This window comes from Poecilia latipinna, unplaced genomic scaffold (genome assembly GCF_001443285.1).
Source record: "Poecilia latipinna isolate Pla-1442-1.1 unplaced genomic scaffold, P_latipinna-1.0 Scaffold2896, whole genome shotgun sequence".
Lineage (NCBI taxonomy): Eukaryota > Metazoa > Chordata > Actinopteri > Cyprinodontiformes > Poeciliidae > Poecilia > Poecilia latipinna.
This window is the reverse complement of record NW_015115512.1, coordinates 23925-44907: the sequence shown is the minus strand read 5'-3', so window position 1 is coordinate 44907 and position 20983 is coordinate 23925. Positions and strand designations below refer to the sequence as shown.

At 38.0% G+C, this 20983-nt stretch overlaps 3 protein-coding genes across 5 annotated transcripts; 2 read left to right on the top strand and 1 right to left on the bottom strand.

Moving 5' to 3' along the window:
- The first annotated feature begins 2 nt into the window (after positions 1-2).
- Positions 3-6099, top strand: il17rb (interleukin 17 receptor B). 3 transcript variants are annotated; one of them, XM_015021918.1, is made up of 10 exons: positions 3-186; positions 267-291; positions 1868-1984; positions 2489-2595; positions 2723-2855; positions 3099-3131; positions 3681-3716; positions 4385-4471; positions 4839-5110; positions 5203-6099. In XM_015021918.1, the coding sequence occupies exons 1-10, from the start codon at positions 124-126 to the stop codon at positions 5596-5598; spliced, it is 1269 nt and encodes a 422-aa protein (XP_014877404.1). In that variant the 5' UTR covers positions 3-123; the 3' UTR covers positions 5599-6099. The 3 variants fall into 3 exon arrangements, with proteins under 3 accessions (XP_014877404.1, XP_014877405.1, XP_014877403.1); XM_015021919.1 differs by having other exon boundaries at positions 3096-3131; positions 3687-3716; XM_015021917.1 differs by having other exon boundaries at positions 3096-3131.
- Positions 6100-8062: 1963 nt separating this feature from the next.
- Positions 8063-13042, top strand: actr8 (actin related protein 8). Its single transcript, XM_015021912.1, has 13 exons — positions 8063-8345; positions 8922-9092; positions 9184-9294; positions 9437-9541; positions 9643-9816; positions 10053-10146; positions 10547-10679; positions 10780-10933; positions 11099-11194; positions 11276-11416; positions 11526-11838; positions 12030-12193; positions 12511-13042. Exons 1-13 carry the CDS (start codon positions 8211-8213, stop codon positions 12652-12654), a joined length of 1935 nt encoding a protein of 644 aa, XP_014877398.1. The 5' UTR covers positions 8063-8210; the 3' UTR covers positions 12655-13042.
- A 589-nt stretch (positions 13043-13631) lies between these two features.
- On the bottom strand, positions 13632-15356 carry selenok (selenoprotein K). The gene is made up of 4 exons (XM_015021920.1): positions 15247-15356; positions 14742-14832; positions 13951-14025; positions 13632-13731 (listed from the first exon to the last, which is right to left on the bottom strand). Exons 1-4 carry the CDS (start codon positions 15263-15265, stop codon positions 13632-13634), a joined length of 285 nt encoding a protein of 94 aa, XP_014877406.1. The 5' UTR covers positions 15266-15356.
- Between the last annotated feature and the right edge of the window lie 5627 nt (positions 15357-20983).

The window sequence follows — 20983 nt, the reverse complement described above, 5'->3', positions numbered from 1 at the left end:
ACAGAGCGCCTTGCAGTCCTCTGGGGGCATCAACACCGCTGCTCCTAAAATCTTCATTTATGCTTATTTTATTTTATTTTATTTTATTTTTTATGTTTAAATGTTCTAGATCAGACGCTGATAATGTGGCAATGTATATTGTTCTGTCTCTGCATCATTGCTTCACGTGGCACAGCCCACGACATAGTAAGTATCCGTCATTATACTCGCTATAGATACATTTGATATTATTGTCTGAGAACCTTGTTTCTGAAATTTTATTACAGAAAGTGGACTGTCAGGAGCCTAACGGTAAGCCTGTTTTCATCTGCCATAACACAGTTAGAAAATAAATATTGTCCCACAGGGTTTATTTCCACGTATTTATTATTATTATTATTATTATTATTATTATTATTATTATTATTATTATTATTATTATTATTATTATTATTATTATATAACCTGTGATGATTTGGCATCACATGTGTGTGAAATGTGATGCTTAACCATGAATTTAATTTATTAAGGGAAAAGAACTACCTGAGCCAGCTTGGCCTTTTATAGAGCCCCATGAAATTAGGAGCTGGTTGTGTGCTGCTCTAGTCAGCTGTAGGGTTTGTCATAACTAGCAACAAATGTTGTACATTGCTGTGCATTTTAACCCACTTCCTACTTTAAAGAAGGACAGCTTGTTTGGGATTATACTAAAACAGAGTCAGAATCTTAAAGATGTGACAGTGAGAAGTGACACGTTTTGAACAACGTTTATCTGCACTTTATTTGATTGTTTACAATTATTGTACTTTATATACTTTTAAAACAATCCTCCAAAGCCTTTTACCAGCTATTCCAAGAATGAATAGCTTCTTGGAATCATATCAAGCTATTCTTGAAATTGCTTCTTGATTCATATCTTTGTCCTAATCCAAACCCAAATGTACAAAGATGCCGACCTACGATTGGTCGGCCGCTCTTCAGGATTTTCTCCAAGTGAGCAGAATTTGTGGTTTCATCTGCTTATGATGCATCCACCTTGTTGTGATTATTTTGATTCTTTAATATATATATATATATATATTTTATGCCAGAGGCATGTGGATGGACAATCTCCTAAAAATCTACCCTTTATCTCCTCAGTTCATATAATATTTTCCTGACTGTTCTGGGGACTATCCGAATATTGTCCATGGTCTTGTGGTGACCTCCATCGCTGTCCTTGTTTTCTCCATGATATCTCTAATTGACTTTTTCCCAATGCCAGAGATGTTTAAGCACTTTTTTAAATTGTTCTGGTCAGGCAAAAGTCAGGGTAGGAAAAATAATTCCCCTGGAAGATCTTGGTAAATGACATGAATTTTAAATCTTAATTTTGTATCCACTCAGGTCATCTTTGTCTGGTACAGTTTCTTGATCATTTTTAATAACAAAGAATGACTTAAAAAGCAAAAACAGAAGAAATCTATAAAGGAGCAAAAATAAATAAATAACTAATAAAAATGTTTTAATCCCATTGTGGAATAAATGACAATCATTTAAGTGTAGGTTTTATAGGCAAAGTTAAATAGTTGATATCCTCTCCTAAATAATTAAGTTAATCTAGTTTCTAGTAAAAGCTACACATACAAAAAAAATCTACATTTTATTTTGCTGAATCCCATTGATAATAATTACCACCAGTATAAAGAAAAGTAAAAAAAAAAAAAAATGTTGTCTCATCATTAAAAACAAACGCAGTTAGGTGTCATTGATTTCACATTATATTATGAAACAAAAAAGGTTTTAATAGCACAGTCTACCCAGATGACCAGGTTTGGAAAGCACTATTTTGTCACAGAGATTTCTATGAATGTGTTACATGATTATTGTGAACTCCACTGTGTCCTAGGTCCTCCCATAACAGACCTAAAAGGCTCTCCGTCTAAGGTGGCAGACCTGACGTTGGAACTGTTGACGGTCGGAAATGAAAGAAAGCTGAACGTAAGCTGGGCGATCAACATCGATGGTAGGGGAAAAAAAACATTCTTGTTTTTTGATGTTACAAACCGTTGGCTCAAGACAGATTTTAAGATGTGGGTAAAGATTAATTGATTCAACATTTTAAATTCCAAATCATAAAACTACCCACTCCACTGTGTATTGTGTATATCAGTAATACATGTTATTTTACTATTTTAACATTGAATGTGTACAGGTTGTGTGCTGAAGTTTGTTATAGTCTTCTTAGCCTATAAGAAGATGACATAATGGATGCATGTAGGGTTTTTGTTTTGTGCTGATGTTTTTCGCGTTACTTGGTGATATAAAATTTCTCTGGTGATAAAGTATTTACCTGTCTGTGCTGTCACCTTAAAGTCAATGAAGTCCAAGTCTATCAAGCTTCCTAATGCCATAGAGACAAGATGGGAATTAAAAATGATGCTCAATTACAGATGCTTTTTTTTTCTATCCCTATGAAGAAATAATAATGTGAACCATCAATTCTAACCATGTTTTTTCTTCTCTGCAGCCAGTAATAGATACCTGAAGTACACAAGGATTATCTCAGGACTAACGAACCACATCTGTATATACAATCCCCCTTTCACTGCAGCAAACCTTACTGGATTGGAGAAGGTACAAACGACTAGCTGATGTTTATTTTAAACAGCATGATCACACACTATAATGATGGTCCAACTATTTTGTTTTTTACATAATTAAAAGTCCATACTAAAAGAAATATCTTCTGTATCACCTGTAGGTGTGGTTTTCTTTTTTAGTCGATATAGTTTCTCATGGTTCATGGCGTACCATCGTTTATAATGAGCCATTACCTCCAGATGGAAGTAGCGCCGCACTGTCACTGCCTATGTGGGTACCTGCTCTACCAACAAGTAAGCAAATCTTCTCAAGAACGTTTATCAGCAACTTTAACTTCACTTGGATGTGAAGAATAAACGAAACAGAGAGAATGTTTTTAAAAAACCTTTTTAACATGCCACTAATTCATTGGATAAGATACTGAGAAAGAGGTGCTTTGCCTGTAATTCTGCAAACAAAAACTAAATAATTACCATATTAGAAATCAAAACTTGACATACCATGAATGTTTGAACCGTTCTTTCTTTTTGCAGCAGCTGTTGCACCGAGTTCTACAAAGGCAACTTTGGGTAAGCGAATCTGGTGTCAAGCTCAGCAAAAGTTGCATCATTGTTGTCAGCACCAGTCTAGGACCCATTTTAAATTATCAATAATCCTTAAAGAAGAGGCCATTCTTATATCAAGTGTTTCCCAACCCTCCTCCTCAGGACGCACTGCCCTCTCTGTGTTACATGTTTCTCTGCTTTAACACACCTTCTTTTTCTTTTTTCTTCTTATTCTGCTTCTTATTCTTATTCTTCTCATTCTTCTTGTAGTATTTATTGGCGGTTGTTAAGTAAGGTAATGGTGCATTACCGCCACCAATTGGAGTGTGGATCAGGACTCTAACATCTATGCAAATAATATCTTTAACACACTTGATGCAGATGATTGGTTTTCAACAGAGACCTGTTCATCAGCCATCCATTGAAATCAGGTGTGGTAGGGAAACATCTAAAGTGTGCTGGGCAATATGCCTTGAGGATCAGTGTTAGGAAAACACTGATCTATAGTACTGTTTTTGTTGTTTGTTTTGAAATCTGAAGACGGTGAGAAGGTTTAATGTTGTTTTCTTTTAGTTGCAAAGTCTCTGCAAACAACGCCGAACACTGAAGGTAGGAAAAAATTTATTTTATTTTTTTTATTCTATCAGAGCAATTCAAAAATGTTTTTTTTTTTTTTTTTTTTTTGGAAAATATCAATACTTTTTCAAACATGTATTTATCATCAGCAAAAGACATCCTTCAATAGCTGGCTAATAACACCAAACCCCAGACTGCTACGGCAACTTAATTGACTGACAATAGAAGAACCATTTTCTCTGTCCTGTATCGACTGGAAACCAGTAATTTTGGCAACGTTTCTAAGATAACAGTAGGCTCAGGATAAGGGGTTATGCACTTGTTAAAAGTTAGATATGAGTTCAAGACAACATAAATTCTTCTTGCCTCATTTTCTTGCATATTAGGAGGAAATAATAAAAAAACAATGACCTCTGAGCGCCAAAGATGATTTTTGTTCATCCACATTTATAATTACCAACACAAGGTAGTTTACCTCTGCTAAATGTGATCTGAACTGGTTCAGCATAGTACCAGACAATCCTAAGACCAAGTTTTCAAATCGATCAGTTAGTAAGTTATAATGAACTGTATCAAATGCGTAACTGAGCTCCAATAACACCATGGTGGATGTTCTAATCCCAGCTATGTGGATATTTCACTTGTTATGGTGTTTGTCATGCCATGTCTAAATTATTAAATATCTTTTCCTTCTTTTGCAGCACAAAATGAAGAAGTTAAGAATGTCAGTAGAATCGTTTTTGGAGTTGTGGCCTCGTTGATCATTTTGATTTCCTGCTTTGTTATCTGTAAGTAAAATGTATATTTATACTTAATCTAAGCTGTGATAAAAGCACTGAAAATAATAAACAGGTATAGATGTTGAACGTCTTCATCCCAGTTTTAACCACTGATAAGTTTGAGTTTGCAAACATCCCTTTCCCTTGAAGAGGGTTTAGATTTGTCAGTATCTTTAAAACTGTAAAACACTTTCCACCTAAAATGCATCAGTCCTCCAGCAGACTTGCTTTGCCGTCGTTTGGCTCGCCACAAAAGTATACCTTACCTGCTTGGATTTAAAATGTCATAGCGTACTGATTAATAGCATGCACCAAACGTGTGCTTTGACTACATCAGTGCTCTAAGTAAATGCCCCTTTTCGCCTGTTGTCTCCAGATAAAAGGTTTTTGTCCTACTCTGGTTTTGAAATCCTTCCCATGGCCGCCATGACTCCAGTATCGGTGGTTGTGGTGTATCCTCCGGTGACGCCGGCCTTTCAGCAGGCGGTGGTGGCGCTGGCTGAGTTTCTGCAGTGGCACGGTGGCTGCAGAGTGGCGATTGATATGTGGCAGCAGGGAAAGATTGCAGGACTGGGACCGCTGCGCTGGTTAACTGAACAAGTAAAGAGTGCAGACCACGTTCTGATCGTCTCCCCTCAGGTGGAAACTGTGAGTTGTGTTTCTCTTTTCATTCCTTAACTCTGACCAGTTCTGCTACTTGTAAAGATGAATAAATAAATAATGTTTTTATGTCCTTGTAGCCTTCTTCTATGTCGGGACCCTGCACCCCCGCCAGTAGCCTCCCAAGACATTCCATCCCAGCTGCAACTGGTGACCTTTACCCTCTGATTCTCAACATGGTGGCCGGACACGCCAGGAGTGCCACTGAGCTGGCCAAGTTCTGGGTGGTGCAGCTGCATGCGGAAAAGGACAAGAACTCTTGTGTGCTGCCGCCAGAGCTGCAGACGTGCAGGGCTTTCTGTCTGATGAAAGATTTGAACAGACTCTGCAAGAGTCTTCATTCTCAGAGGAAGGTTGGGAAGAAGATATCGTCGCTGCTGTTCAAACATAAGATTTTGTACAGCCAGAACAGCACAATGAAATTAAGGGAAGCTATAGAAATGCTCGGCGCAAAGAAGCCAGATGTCCCTGAATAAAGATCTTTGTTGAAAAGGTTGAGCTGCAGATAAAAACAGGATTCATATTATATTTTTTCTGTCTGTGTTACTGTTTTCTATCTTCTGTAACCTCCTAGTTAGCATTTTATTCAATGTTTGAATAGCATTATTTTTATAAAATCACATGTGTTAATTTCCAAAAGAATGTACTTTGAACTTGACCTTCAGGTACATTGCTGTCATTGTAATTGGAGCAAATATATCCTCAACTTTTATTTTCTACATTGTATAAAATATTTTAGGAGCTGTTCATTATCAGTTATTTTTCTCAAAGTCATATTTTGTGAAACTCGACATGCTGCCTTTTCAAGCATCTAGACTCTGTGTTTTATTGATAGAGCAACACCAAATGGTGCATAATTTTGGAGCAGAAGGGGAATTGTATGTTAAATATTTTACAAATGAAAAAACTGAAAAGACAGTTCTGTGTCAGTACTTAGCTTTGCTTTGATACCCCTAAAAAAAATCTAGTGCAACCGATTGCATTTGGAAGACTCCTATCCACTAAAACGAGGTTCCCGGTAACTTAATTTCAGTTTAGGAATGGCTTGTTCTAAAGACCACTAAGGTTTGCTAGAGAATAGTAGTCAATAAACATCCTCCTAATGAGGAACACATCAAGCAGGTCAGATGTAAAGTTGTGTACAAGTTTAAAGCGGAGTTAGGTTATGTAAAACCATTGCAAACTCATCTCACGCAACTCTGTTCAAGCCATCATCCTAAAACTGAAAAATTATGCCACAACTCCAAATGTGATATCAACCTATCCAGAGAGGCTTGGTAAGATGAATGCAAATCAGTAAAGCAGCCAAAAAGTCCGTGGTATTTTTGAAGAAGCTGCAGAGATTAACAGCTCAAATGGGAGAATCCTCCAAAAAGAGGACAAGTCTGAATTCTGAATTTTAAGAAGAAAAAACATTGTTAAAAGAAATATTTTGTAGTTGGTCAACTGTATATCCAAAATGAACATATGACAACAAACTAACTGCACATGATCCTTAACACAGCGTAAATAGTGGCATGTTGACATGTTTCTTTAAGAAGGTTTAGATCAAAGCATATCTGCGTGTTTGGCCTGTAAAAGTCCAGTTGTAATTATAATCAACAATCCTTGACAAGATTTGAAAGTTTACCTTGAAAACAAAGGTAATAGTAGCAAGGAGGGCAAATCCATGCTGTACTTTTTGCTGTAACTTATCTTGAGGACCAAAAGGAATACTCAAGAAAATATCTCCAGTTGATATTAAAATTCATTTGAAGTCACAGGATGGAGCCAAGATGCTACTAAGAAATAAAACTCGATAGTTTGTATCTATTGGCAACCCTGACTCTTAAAGTAACCAGTACAGGAGGACAATAACACAATACTTTGGAGTTTCTGGTTGTATTGTGGCATGTGAAAAAGTAGGAGTAAGAATATGTGTATGTTTTTTTGATTTAGATAGTTTAATGTTTAAACAGCTGTTCGCCAGCAGGTGTGTGTATCGCTGTTAAATGATACACAAGCTGCTAAGCTCTCAGCAAACTGAGAGCTTAGCAGTTTGTTGTTTAAAGGAATTCAATTCAACACAATCGAATGGTTCCAGGCTATTTCCAAACTATTTGGGGTAATTAATTCTACAACAAAAGCAATTATTCACAAGTGGAAAATATTCATATGCCCTCAAGCTCATCCAGGTCAGGTTGTTTAGCGGTTATGGAAAATAGAAAAACGGGATTAGCAGGATTAGTTTACAGGATTCTGTAAAAGCAGATGACAGATGGGTATTGTCTTGTAAAATTGCACGCACCCTGTTAGTTTAGCAGTTCCATCTAAGAAACAGTTTTGACTGTTTCTAAGAAACAGTTTTGACTGTTTCTTAGATGGAAACCAGTTTGCAGTTAATTTTTTCTCCTTTTCGTTTAACAGCAGAACTGATATTTTTGTGCAGAACCAGCCACCATCACACAGAATGCAGAAGATGAAATAAGCAGATAAGTTATAGATATAAAAAAAGTTGAAGCAGACATATGCCCATTATAATGTTCCATTATTTGTCACCAAGTGATAGATGTTTTTATGTTTTTTGTTTCTTCTTGGTATTATTTAGCCTGTTTGGGTTGATGCAGTGATTTTCAAACCTTTTCAAACAACGTCAATTACTCTCAAAGTACCACCATACGGACAAACATTTTAGGAAAATGACTATTTAATAGAGTTTAGACTTTTTTTTTGTTGTATTTTGTATTCTGTTACAAAAAATAGTTTAAAGGTTGCAGCTGAATAATGCGTCCAACTTTTACTTTCCAAATTTAAAGCTGAGAGAATTACAAGAAGGCCCCATAAATTGGTAATCAGAGTAAAGTCAGAGGTATTTGCATCATTTTGCAGAACTGTCGTGTAATCAACGCTTTCTACCAGTTGATGGCGATAATGCAACTCTGTGACCACTAAAACTCCCCGCGAAGAAGAGTCACGTGATAAAACACGGAAGTAAAACCTACACTGACCGAAGCAAGACTGGAAATATATTGTTACATTTTGAGTCGCTTTGTAAAACACCAATCTATCTTTTTCCTGACATGTTTTGACTAAAATGTAAAAAGTGACCATGACGCAGGCCGAGAAAGAGCAGGACAGCGGGAAGGAGAAGGAAAAGGAGCGGGACAAGGAGAAGGAGAAGGAGCAGCAGCGCGGAGTGAAGAGACCCATCGCTCCTGCAGCTATCCCTGAACCTGCTCAGGAAGTATTTACCCTTCTTTTCTTTTTTATTTCATCTAAATATTTCACTTCACTAAAGTTTATCTATTTGGTTTTCTTTTATTAAGTAGAAAAAATAACTTTTCATTTTGAAAACAATTTTTTTACAAGCTGTAATACAATAGTTGTTTTTTTCCTTCTGGTTTTGGGTTGTGTGTAAAAGCTTAGTTTAAGGATAAAATTAAAAGAAAATAAAAGTGAAGCTGTGTTTTGATATCTGATTTAAATGTAGATGGCTTTTCAGAGCTATGTCTTGAACACTGTCATCCAAATAAATTAATATTTTCTTTTAAAAAAAATAATAGTGTTTTCTAAGCCTTAAAATAGATTCCCTGAACGCTTAGAACTTTAAATGTCCTTTTTTTTCTGTAAATGGCAAATAAAATCTTATTTAATGCTCTAACACTAAGCTATATGTTATACAACATGTGCTAGGATGGATTTCAGATTTTGACTGTGAAGCACCTGAGATATTTTTTACTTTTTTAAATATAGTTTATGTATGCACAACCATTCATTGTTTATATTTTACATTAAAATGTATTACCTTTATGTCTCATAGCAAATACAGAGCAATTTTGTCATTGTGATCCACCCTGGGTCAAGAACGCTTCGCATTGGCCGAGCCACAGACACCCTTCCTGTCATCATTCCTCACGTAATCGCGCGGCGACATAAGCAGGGTGGACAGGCTAGGTATGAAGATGCTTGGCTGCTGAGAGAGGGTCTTAATGTAAGTCACTATTAAACGGGTACGATTCTAATGCACTCCTGTCGTACCTGGCTGTTTTTGATATGATCGATTTGTCTTCATTTTCCAACAGAAGGCGGAGAGCAGTGAGCAGAGGCAGAATGGACTGAAAATGGTGGACCAGGCCATCTGGTCCAAGAAGATGTCCAACGGTGTGAGAAGGACTCCTGTGTCTGCTGAACAGGTTTGTTTACAGAAGGGACAACCGGTGTGGAAAGGATAGAAGTTTTGAAATGGCTGTTGATGCCGTAGCAACACGGATTGGTTGTATTATGTGGTGTTTGGGGAGGAAGTCACTCGATTCAACTTCCTGTCTGTGTTTTCAGGCCAGGGCTTATAACTGTCAGATCCGTCCAGCAGTTCTAGACAGCAGTTCAAGAGTGAAGTGGACAAACACAAGCCACCATCCCAATTATCTGGTGGGAGAGGAGGTAAAACACACAATAAAACAATATACAGTGTCTGTATAATGTTTGATATGTTCTGTGTGGTTCATTTATTGTTCAGCCATCTTGATCATCTCTTATTACAGGCTCTGTATGTGAATCCATCAGACTGCTACAACCTCCACTGGCCCGTGGTCAGAGGTCAGCTCAATGTGCATTCTGGCTCTGGAGGGTCTCTGACCGCAGTGCTGGCCGATCTCGAGACGCTGTGGAGTTACGTCATTCAGAAGCATCTGGAGATTCCCCTAAAAGAGTTAAAGGTAAAAGTCTCACTTCTGCTTTTTATGCCTCATCTCTTTGCATTCTTTTCACACTAGAAAGAAATACAAGGAAATTTAATAAGGAAAGGTTTCTATTGATGGAATTTGTATCATTTTTGCTGTAGTTCTGTAGTGTAAAAAGCTTTAACCTCAATTAACCTTCCAAAGTTGGATGAAAAACGTCCTTTTGCTGCATCAGCCTTTGATTTTCTTTTTTATTTGTTCATGACTTCTAGTATTACAGATGCATCCTGTTGGTCCCCGACATCTACAACAGACAGCATGTAAAGGAAATTGTCAACATGTTGCTACATAACATGGGCTTTTCAGGTATTGACCACCAGGCGTTTACTGTTGCAAATGTCTTCACATTCCTTAATCCTCTTCATATTGACACATTGCAATCACACACTCTGTTGTCTTGTTGGAATTTAGCGTGGTCCACCAATACAAAGCAGTACAGAGTTGTTAAGACAGGGAAAACTGTGTTGGTTTTTCTAAATTTTAATTTTAACCAAATCTTTTCGGGTATGTTTTGATGAGCTTTTTAAATCTAGGATTCTTTTCCCTTTAACCCATTTTTCATATTTATTTATTTATTTTTTTTTTTTTACAAAACTGGGACAAAATATGAAAAGCTATGAGTATTATCTCAAGGCACACATTTTAATAAACTGTTCATTCCTTCATGGTTTCTGCTTTAAGGAGTGAAAATATGTGTGATTTGCAGCCATCATTGTGCACCAGGAGTCTGTGTGCGCGACATTCGGCAGCGGGTTGAGCAGCGCTTGTGTCGTGGATGTGGGCGATCAGAAGACCAGCATCTGCTGTGTTGAGGATGGAGTGTCCCATCGAAACTCGAGGTGGGGAAGTGATGCAAATCACAAACTTATAAACAACAGAAAAAAGTTGATTTCTTGCATTTCATGCGTTTGTGTGTGTATTTGCTCCTCCACTCTGCAGGCTCTGTTTGGCCTATGGCGGTTCAGACGTGACCCGCATTTTCTTCTGGCTCCTGCAGAGGGCAGGGTTTCCCTACAGAGACTGCCAGCTGACCAGCAGGCTGGACTGTCAGCTCCTGCAGCATCTAAAGGAGACGTTCTGTCACCTGGATCAGGTTTGTGTTAGTTGAGGAGATAATTTATGAGTAATTAAGAGTTTGAGGGAAACAGTTTTTTCTTCCAGGGTCGCCTTTTAAATTGGTACTGTCTGTTATCTTGAGTTTTTTTAATGGAGGATTTTGAAGTTATTTTCAAAAACTGTCTTTGTCTGTTTGTAACAGGACATATCAGGGTTACAGGATCATGAATTTCAGACACGTTTCCCAGAAGCCCCGGCTCTTTTATACCAGATTCGACTCGGGGATGAAAAATTACAGGTATCCGTTTAAAGCAGTTGTAAGAAGTTGACGAATGAGTCTGTAATTTTGCCAAGAAAAACATGTCGGTATCCTCTGTAGGCGCCAATGGGTCTGTTCTACCCAAGCACATTCGGCATCGTTGGTCAGAAAATGACATCGCTACAGCACCGTTCCCAAGGCAACTCAGAAGATCCCCATGATGAACACTACCTGCTGTCCACACAGAGCAAAGGGGACCAGGTAACTCACATTACCACACACTGGTTTAAGTTGCATTTATTCACATAAATAATTGCTGGTTCTTTTGTTTTGTTTAGTGTATGATTTTTTGTTTTTTCCTCCCCAACAGTCCTCTAAATCTGCAGCTGAGCGTAAGGCCGTTTCCAGGCCAGGTGGAGGTTTGGATGGTGAGCTGGGCTGCCAAGGGAGGATGGGGGAGATGTCAGACATGCCCAGAGGCTGTGGGAGCGGGAGTGCGGCAGGAGGAGGGATGCTTGGAGAAATGGAGCTGGGGCCAACCCAGGGCGAGTGTCTGATGGGTCCAGGAGAGGCAGAAGAGCCGCTGTCCACTCACCTCTCCAGGAAGACGGCCATCATTAGCCAGTTCGAGAGCAAGGCTTTGGGCCTGGACAAGGCTATCCTGCATAGCATCGACTGCTGTGGTAAGAAAGTGGTGGGAGGAGTGAAATAAAGCGATTGACATGTTTTAGTAGAAAGACTGAATAATAAGGGAGTAAGACGAGATCACAAAACATAAATAAGTGATGTAGGGAAACCATTCAAAACATCTTGAAATAGGATATAATAAAGCACATCCCAGAGGCAATGAATGCTTTTATTTTTGTGTCTGAAGCATCAGACGAAACCAAACGGAAGATGTACAGCTCCATCCTGGTGGTGGGAGGGGGGCTCATGTTTCACGGAGCTCAGGAGTTCCTGCTTCATCGCATCATCAACAAGATGCCGCCGTCCTTCAGAAGGCTGGTGGATAACGTGGAAGTCATCACACGACCAAAGGTAATAACCTCCACATGTAGTTTTATTATTTTTTCTCCTTTTTTTTTATTTCATCCTAAAAATTTCCATTGAAGTGCTTATCAAATCATGATTCACTGATAAATTCAGTCATAATTATTGATTTTACTAAACTTATTCAAATTCTATATCTACTTTAAGTTATTGCTTGAATTTTAATAGATAATGGCACAAAACTGACTTGTTTTTTTTTTTTACTTAACACTTTACAAAATTTATGCAGTGCTGCGTCTCCTACTATCTGAAATATATTACATATTTCATGACATACTATATGCACTGGTGTGTTTGTGCCTAAGGACATGGACCCCAGGCTGATTTCATGGAAGGGCGGAGCAGTGCTCGCATGCCTGGACACCACGCAGGAGATGTGGATTCACCAGAGAGAGTGGCAGCGCTTCGGTGTCAGGATGCTCCGAGAAAGAGCTGCATTCGTCTGGTGAAACCCAACCGAGGTCCTTAAGCTAAAAATGCAGCGTTTATATGAGAGAAGGCAAACCAGGAAAGGGAAAAGTTGATATGTCATTTGGTATGTAAAGTTGTTCTGGTTATAACCCAGGATGTGTAATGTATTTTATAGAGTTTTCATTGTTCTGTAAAGATTCCAGCTTTCTCATTTTCATGCAGGAAGTGTAAATAAACTCCGTCTCATTTGAAGAAAAATAACTGCATTTGGAAAAAAAATCATTTCTTAATTTATGGGCAAAAATGTTTTAACTCTTTGTGTCTATATGACAAGTTATTTTTATTTTATTTATTTTATTTTTCCACTCACAAAATAACTACATTGTAAAATCTTAACCAAAAAAAATATAAACAATTGTCCCTGCTTTATACAGTTTACGCTATATGTGTGTGTTGGTTTCAGTATAGATTATTTATTTAAACACAAAGTAAAAAAAAAGAAAGAAAAAAAAAAGAAAGAAACTAAATGATGACGAGATCCTAAATGAGTAAGACAGTGACCTGGAAGGTCAGAAGCAGAGGGAAAACAGAAACAGGAAGGAGGGATGCTGCTGAATCGGCCAATCCGGCTCCTGTGTGTAGGTATTCCCGGAAAGGCGTCAAGAAACTGCAAGCAGCAGTGGCAGCTGATGAAGAAGGGCTTCAGCACGGCGCCGTTACCATCTGCGTGCTGTCAGAGGACAGACACTGCCTTGGCCCCACGCCCACACTGTATGTGCAGGCGTTTACCTGAAGTGAAGAAATGTACAGGAACGACGTTATTTATATTCCTTAAAATGTCAAATAGGGGTTTTTTGGAGACAGTGGACATTAAACTCAGTTAGGCTAAAAGCAACTTATTCCTGCAGTAGCTACCAGAACTTAATGAATAAGCAAAGAAAGCAACAAACTCCATAAATTAATGTACAAATTAACCGTCACTTGGGTTGAGTTTTATTAAGGAAAACACCATTACTCACCTTCCTCATCCTCCTCCACCCATTGGTGGAGGGCTGGGACCTGCTCCGTGAGTTATTCGACCCATCCGCCTTCTGCCACCAGGAGGACCTGGAGGCCTGCAGAATCAAGTAGATATGACCACAGAGCTCATAAATCCATGGGTGTAAAAGTGATCAACACAATGTCTGCATGTAGTAAATTAGTAAGGTTTCAAAGCATTTCAGGTGAAAAAGTAATAACTGGCAATCCCCTCTCTTGTGGCAGAGCTGTTCTCAGATGTTTCGTTCTCAGTTTCCATGCATCAGTGGTGAGGTGACGGTGCTACTGGGACTTACCCTCTGCCATCACTGAAGCGTGATGAGGCCACATTTCCATTCCTTGACATGTCAGGGTGAAGTATTGTCCTAAAACTGGTAGAAAACAAAAAGTCAGAACAGACTATATGTAATAACAGCTTTGTAGGATAGTTGCTTATAGCACAACACCTGTGTTTATACAGATTTTGATATCTGTATATGCCTCATTAAGACAATACTGCACCAAGTTGGGTATAACCGACAGGGGATAAACAAGGCCAGATTTAATCTTTACATTCACAGGGGAATCCCCACGAAATATAAAAAGTTAATTTATGTACTTAACAGACCAGTTTATACTCAAAGTATTTGCATGCGATAAACACATAATGATGCATTTCAAGCACTTTCATGGCTATGACTTGCATGTAAAGGAAAAAAAAAAGAAAAACTAGTGAAAATATGTTCTCCTGGACATACAGCCAAATAAAAAATTAATTTCTGACAGAAATGCCAAATGCAGAGAAATAAGTTCTGGTACTGATACTTTTTTCTTCCACCAAATTTTCTATCTATATGCTTGAATACAATACTAAAAAAAAACAGGTTCTTTGGAAATGACCTTTTGCAGCTAACACCTGCCGTTTCAAGACACATAGTATTTTGTGTTTTTGCAATGTTCAATTTTTCTGAGAAACAGAATCTTAAGTTTTATTAGCTGTAAGCAATAATCGTCCAAATTAACAGCAATAAACACATGATAAATATCACTCTATGGGTAATGACTACATCATAACAAACTTTTCAAATCTCTGGACTGGTTAACTCACAAGAGGCTGACGAACTCCACAGCCCCCCAGAACATATCAGTCAGGAACGACAAGCTCCAGGGGGACTGAGACCTGCTGTCCAGGACCTGGCCTGAAGTAGGAAACATTAAGTTACAAAAACAGTTTAATATTAATGTTAATCGAAACAGCAAATGTTCAGTTCTCTGTTATCTGCCACTGATTTGACTTCTATTAAAGTGTTATCTACATAAAATCCACTTGAAGTATGACAGACACAAAAACGCGTCTTTTACTTCTTGTTATTTTGAGGTACATTATGTTAAAGTGATATAAGAAAAATACACACGTACTGTCAGTTGACAGCTGCTAAGCTAACTCAGAAAGGCTAAGCTAACGAACTGAACCGCTAATTATAGCTTAATGGTCCCAAAACAAACCATTACGTAACCTTGAAAATGTCTATATACATTCTGATTTCAATACAAAGCTGCACATATCACTTAATTTTAACAAAAGAGTGGTGAAGAAAGTACAATCCACTCACCGTTGGACACGTACACCATCTTTCAGAAGACAAAACACAACCTTACAGCTGTGTTTACTGTTAGCGTTATGCTTCCGGGTCTGTGTTTGTGTGGGTCTGCTCCTTTCTGTGCAACGTCGCACTAGGCGGTTGGAAAACCTTCACCAGCGGCAAGGGAGGAGCTTATGCAGAACAAAAAGTGCTCTCCTTTTTATTACGCAATTTTTCTGAATGAAGAAGCTCTGTTGTATACAGTCTCTTGAAGAAGATGCTCACGGTTGTCTGTTATATTCTTGATTTTATTATATATATTTTTATTTTCATATTCTTGTACCATAATCTCCATAGTAGTCCCAGAGCAGGGCCAGCTTTCTTCAAAACAGTGCTTTGCCCTTTAAATCCCTGGCTTATAACACTTTAGATACATTGTGGCTGCATCAAATGAAGCTTTGCTGTGGACAGCAGATATTCTTACATGTTAAATATGTTACTTTCACATAGGCAGTCATTCCTAATGCCAGATTAAGTTATAATTAATTCTCATATATTTCCTGTAAGTGCAGGCGGCAAAACATACCGTATAGAACAGACTGGAAAGGCATATTGTTCTTTAGGAGTTTAGAAGGAGTTGAACACAATATTGCCTTAAGTAGCTAGATGTGGGTCTGTCAGGCAATTTTATGTTAATTCTGGAGCTTACATATTCAACACACTATTTATAATACTTTAAATTAATGGTGCATCTGAATGGTGCTGTGGTTATTGTGGTAGCACTCACTAATCACCATGGGGCTGGTCTCCCTCCAGACTGAGGGCGTTTTGGTTTAATCCTCTGTGTTTTGTGAAAGAGCATTCTGGCGCTTCCTTTCAGCATAGGCACCGGGAGAAACATTAAAATTGCAAAATTACCAATCCCGTTTCTTGTGACCTTCTAACCCTTTCTCCACGTCTTGAAATATTTCCTCTTCCATCCACGAGAGGGCAGCAGATACCTTAAACAGGTACAAATATTCACTGCGCCAATTCACTGCTTGATCGATTTAAAATAATGTATTTTAAGGAGAAGTTTGTGTTTAGTCTGATATATCCAGCTTTAAAATAACAAACTAATATGGCTATATTTTAGAAGAACTCTGTGACCTCTTCAGACTTCTCCAGAAATCTCTTTGGGAAAGAATGAATCTAAAAGAAACAACTTCACATCTTGGGTATATTTTATCTTGGATGTGCTTAATGCCAGTCTGTAGAAACCCTTCACAAAGCTCCATAAGAAAGCATTTAGAATCTCTTATATGTTATAACTTTCCATTGCTCAAGTTTTATTTTGGAAAAAGCTCAAGATTTTATTCAATTTGGTTTTTGTTTAAGGTTAAGGACAATGGATAATGAAGGTAGTAGAAAAATAAATACATAAGTTAATAAAATGTTCTGAACTCAGGATCTGAGCCAACCTCCAGGCATACGCTGGGCCGTGTCCCACCTCTGGTAAAAGTTTCATGCTAATCTGTCTGTAACCTTTGGTGTAATTCTGTTTTGGAAAAATAAAAATAAAAAAATAAGAAAGAAAAGAAATAACAGTAACATCCATGCAATATTTTCCATGCCAATGTTTAGTTCATAGATTTTAAAATACTTAGACAAGAGCTATTTTCCAAAAAAATCCTGGTGACATCGTGGTAAAACACAAGCCAACGAGGCTGGATCACATCAACCAAAGGTCATCGAAGGCCACAGATGTTGCTCTGCTTTAAATAAGCACAGACTGACTGTTTGACCATCACAGTCCAACTCACACATAAAGCTAAATGCTGCACCAGATATCCATCTCCACAGAGAAGCATGGCCTGCAATTATATATAATTAATCTGAAGACTGAAAAACACAATCTCTACCAGAGTGTGCTTCTCATTAAGCTCAAATCTGTTCCAAAGCAAACTCTCGTGTCTACAGTTCGGGTTCTGGCATTTGTTTTGTGGTTCTTCTCCTTATTACCACAGTCACTTATAATATTTAATTAAGCTGTAAAATCCATGGGATTTTAGGCCTGCCGTTGCTCCTCTCCATATCTTACAACTGTTGTGGTTTTAAGCAGTGACTCCCACATCTGTGGCAAAGGTTGTACACAGCCAGGAGGGGTGAGGAGCAGAGGAGACCTGGAGAACATCCAGGGTCAGACGGGAAAAAAGATCATGAAGAACACAAACTAAAACAATGAGTTCATTCTTACATAATTCTTTTTATATGTAATTTAAGTACTCTAAGAACAAAATAAAAAGGGACCAATTGTTTCCATTGTTTTTGTTGCCGTTATTGCATTTTAATTATCAAGTTGTTTTTTTTACTCATTATGCTTCTTTTCTACTTTGGCTGGTTTTCAACTTTTTTCATGACATTCCACGTTGCCCAAATAATAAATTGTGGTTCAAATGTTTAATTTAACCAAGTAAGATGTGAACCGAAAGAGTTTTCTCCCCAGCTGTCCACAGCAATTGATGTCGCTGTGAGGGTTTGAATGTGAGTGCAGTAGCACCACAGTGGGGCTGTGAGAGACCCCACACTGCTCTCTGATTTATTAAAACAGGAAATAACTGAATAACTTGTGGGCCAATTCATCTTTTTGCCACACACTGAACTCCAAAGACACACCAGCCTCACCCATCCACACACAGGCCTTCACTCACAACTGTACACATACAATACACAAACACTCATCTATCACTTTGACAATCAGTTGCTGCTCAAACACACACACACACACACACACACACACACACACACACACACACACACATACATGCATTCCAACCTACTCTGAAGTTAATGCTCCTCCACTTAGGCTGTGTTTTTACAAGGCTTTAATGGATGAGTCCATTAGTTTTAAGTAGCGGGGTCAGGTATTTTTCACACTCTGACTTTTCAAAAAAAAGCGGGCCAGCTCTTTCACAATAAAAACTCTCAACCCTCTCATCACTTCACATGATTAACATGAAGTTCACACACTCTCTGCGTCTCCCTCATCTGTCTTATCCCTTCAGTCTCTTACCAACAGAGCATATATAATCTACACAGTGGTGGTTCTAACACCTCACACGAAAAAAAAACCTCCCAGAACTCACTTGTTATTATGTCTAAGAATATGTGCAAAAAAGAAGAAAAAAAAGTAACAATATGGCCAAATGCAGTCCAGACATCAGAGTTCTTCAAACACACAAAGAGCCTTTTAAGTTTCCTCCTCCTGAAGCGATCACTCTTCCTCCTTGACATTAGCCATGTCTACAGATATGGAGCCTTGGCGTGGTCATCTGCTGGTGAGAATATGAATATTTTTGGTGGTTTGGTATTTAAGTACTGACTGTAATTAGAAATAGATGAAAATATTCACTTTGTGAATTACCAGTTTGCAGCTTGTTGTGGTCTACAGATTCCTGCTGATTACCTTATTATTTGATTCAGGTGTGTTGAAGCAGAGACCCATCGAAAAGCTGCCGACTTTGATCACTTTGGTCTGGAGCCTGTTATCTAAATTCAGTAGTCATGGCATCTTTAATTTATAGGAGGGAAAACAACAATCACCAGAACCCCAGGTGTGTGCTGAGGGGATATACGGTGGGTAATGATAGAAACTAAACAAACTGGGATCAGGGAAGGCAACCGGACAAACTAAGAAAAGGGAAAAATCAGATTTCTTAGCATAGTTTCCTATTGGTTATTTTAGAAGGAGATAATTCACGTAGTGAAAGACGCATGTCAGATACAGCAAAATCTTGGAATATTTTAGGAAAAATTTAGGGAGTGGCGAGGAAAATTTAAGGATACGGAGCACTGTGAAGGAAGAAAAGACTGTAAGGACGTAATCACTCAGAACAAGAACCAAATGTGCTGCTTCCAGCTGCAGGGGTCAAAGGTTCAGGCTCTAGGAGGCTGATTCGCATCACGATCTCATGAATCATCGTGGAAAACCTAAATGAAGTGTATTCATTCCCACATGTTCCCACTGGTCTCTCTTCTCCTGACTGTATGTTTGAACGAGTGTGTGTTCCTGATTCTTCATGATGAATGGGCAGAGTGTTTCTCTGAGGTTCAGAGGTGAAATTCTTCTGCAGGAAACACTTCAGTCACTTTCAGACACCTAAAGATCAGCTGCAGTAGAAGTACGCATGCGGACGTGTGCAAAAATGCATAAACTGCAAAGAGAGAGCGACTTTAGAACCAGCAGTAGCATTAAGGAATCATGTACAGTGAGATCCACGAACGCTGTCAAACTGATCACGTTTCTATTTGCAGAGCCAGTTTAGATCCACTGATGGAAAAAATTGACCTTAAATTTGAATTGAAGTATAAAGAGGCCAGTCGTAAATGCTAATTGTAAGACTCAAATTATTTTTAGCTTTTTTTTTTAATTATTATTATTTTGAGATTTATTTGTTTGAGAAAGTAAAGATATGAGGAGTTAAAAATATCCAAATTATTTTCCTAAACTTTTTTTATGAAGTCTACGATGATACATAAAAATCTAAAAAAGAAATGAGATTTTTCGTAAAAAAACAGCAACACATGTAAAATACATGTGTTTTACATAAATCGTTAATTTTGCAATTAGGTTGAGACAGTATGTGGAGAAACTGAAGCATTGATTACTTTTTAGGTGGTCTGACATCCAGTCGTTTTCACAAGCTGAAAATGGAATCTCAGGAAAAAAAATAAAATAAAATTCAAGCATAATTTCTAGTCATTTTTCCAACTTTGGTAACCTGATAAGGAAAGACAGAAGTTTATGTACAACTTGTCTTAAGCCAACTTTATTCATGAGTTGGGTCAAAAAAGTTTCATGTCGTATGTTGAACACAATTTCCCTCTAAAACCCATTTATGATTTAAATCTTGTCAGAATTAAATGTAAACAAATGTAAAATACATTGAGGCGCTCACTTTAAGCGCCTCAATGTATTTTAGTCAGATATTCATAACTTTCAGGCAGAATATGAAGCATATATCTCTGTGGCGCCACTCAGCTGTCCTGTTTCGCTGCAGCTGCTGCTCTGCTGATGGTTGTTGCTCAATCTTGATGCTAGAAAGGAGGAGCTGCTGGAAACTTACTGTGCGATGATGACGGAGAGGGAAGAAGGGTATGCAAAACAAAGAAGTTCAGGTGGGGTGTAAAACAACACACAACATAGTATAAAACTGAATTACTGCTGTTGTGGGCGTCAACAGTGTAAATACTCTAAAAATGACAGGTTTTTGTGACGTGAAACAATGAGAGCAAAATTAATTAATTCAACTTGTTTTTTGTGCCTTTAATGTGACACCTTAAACAATTTAACTAAAATCACAGTCTTTATACATCTTTTTATATCCTGTTTCTGAATAATTGATTGAACTCTTAATTGTTTCAGCTCTAAATTACATTGTCTGAAATCCAAGTCAATGTCAACTCACATTTCTTCTGGTATTCCCCAGCGTTCTCTTCCATTTACTCTTCTCTTGTGGTTAAATTTAAACTCTCTCCTCTCTCCTATTTTGGTCAAGAATAAAATTGAGATTTTCAAACAATTTGTTTGACTTTAGCAGTGGAAAAAAGAAAAGAGATTCTTGTCATTGGTTCCAAATCAGGGGCTAAAGCTGGTAGCATTGCTCTGCCAGAACTTGTTTCGAAGTTCTGGAAGCATGTAGAGCATGTAGATTTTCAAGTGCTGATATCCCAATGATGTCTTTTAAAAAAAAAAATCTTACTCTAATCCAGCATCTGCATTCCGGAT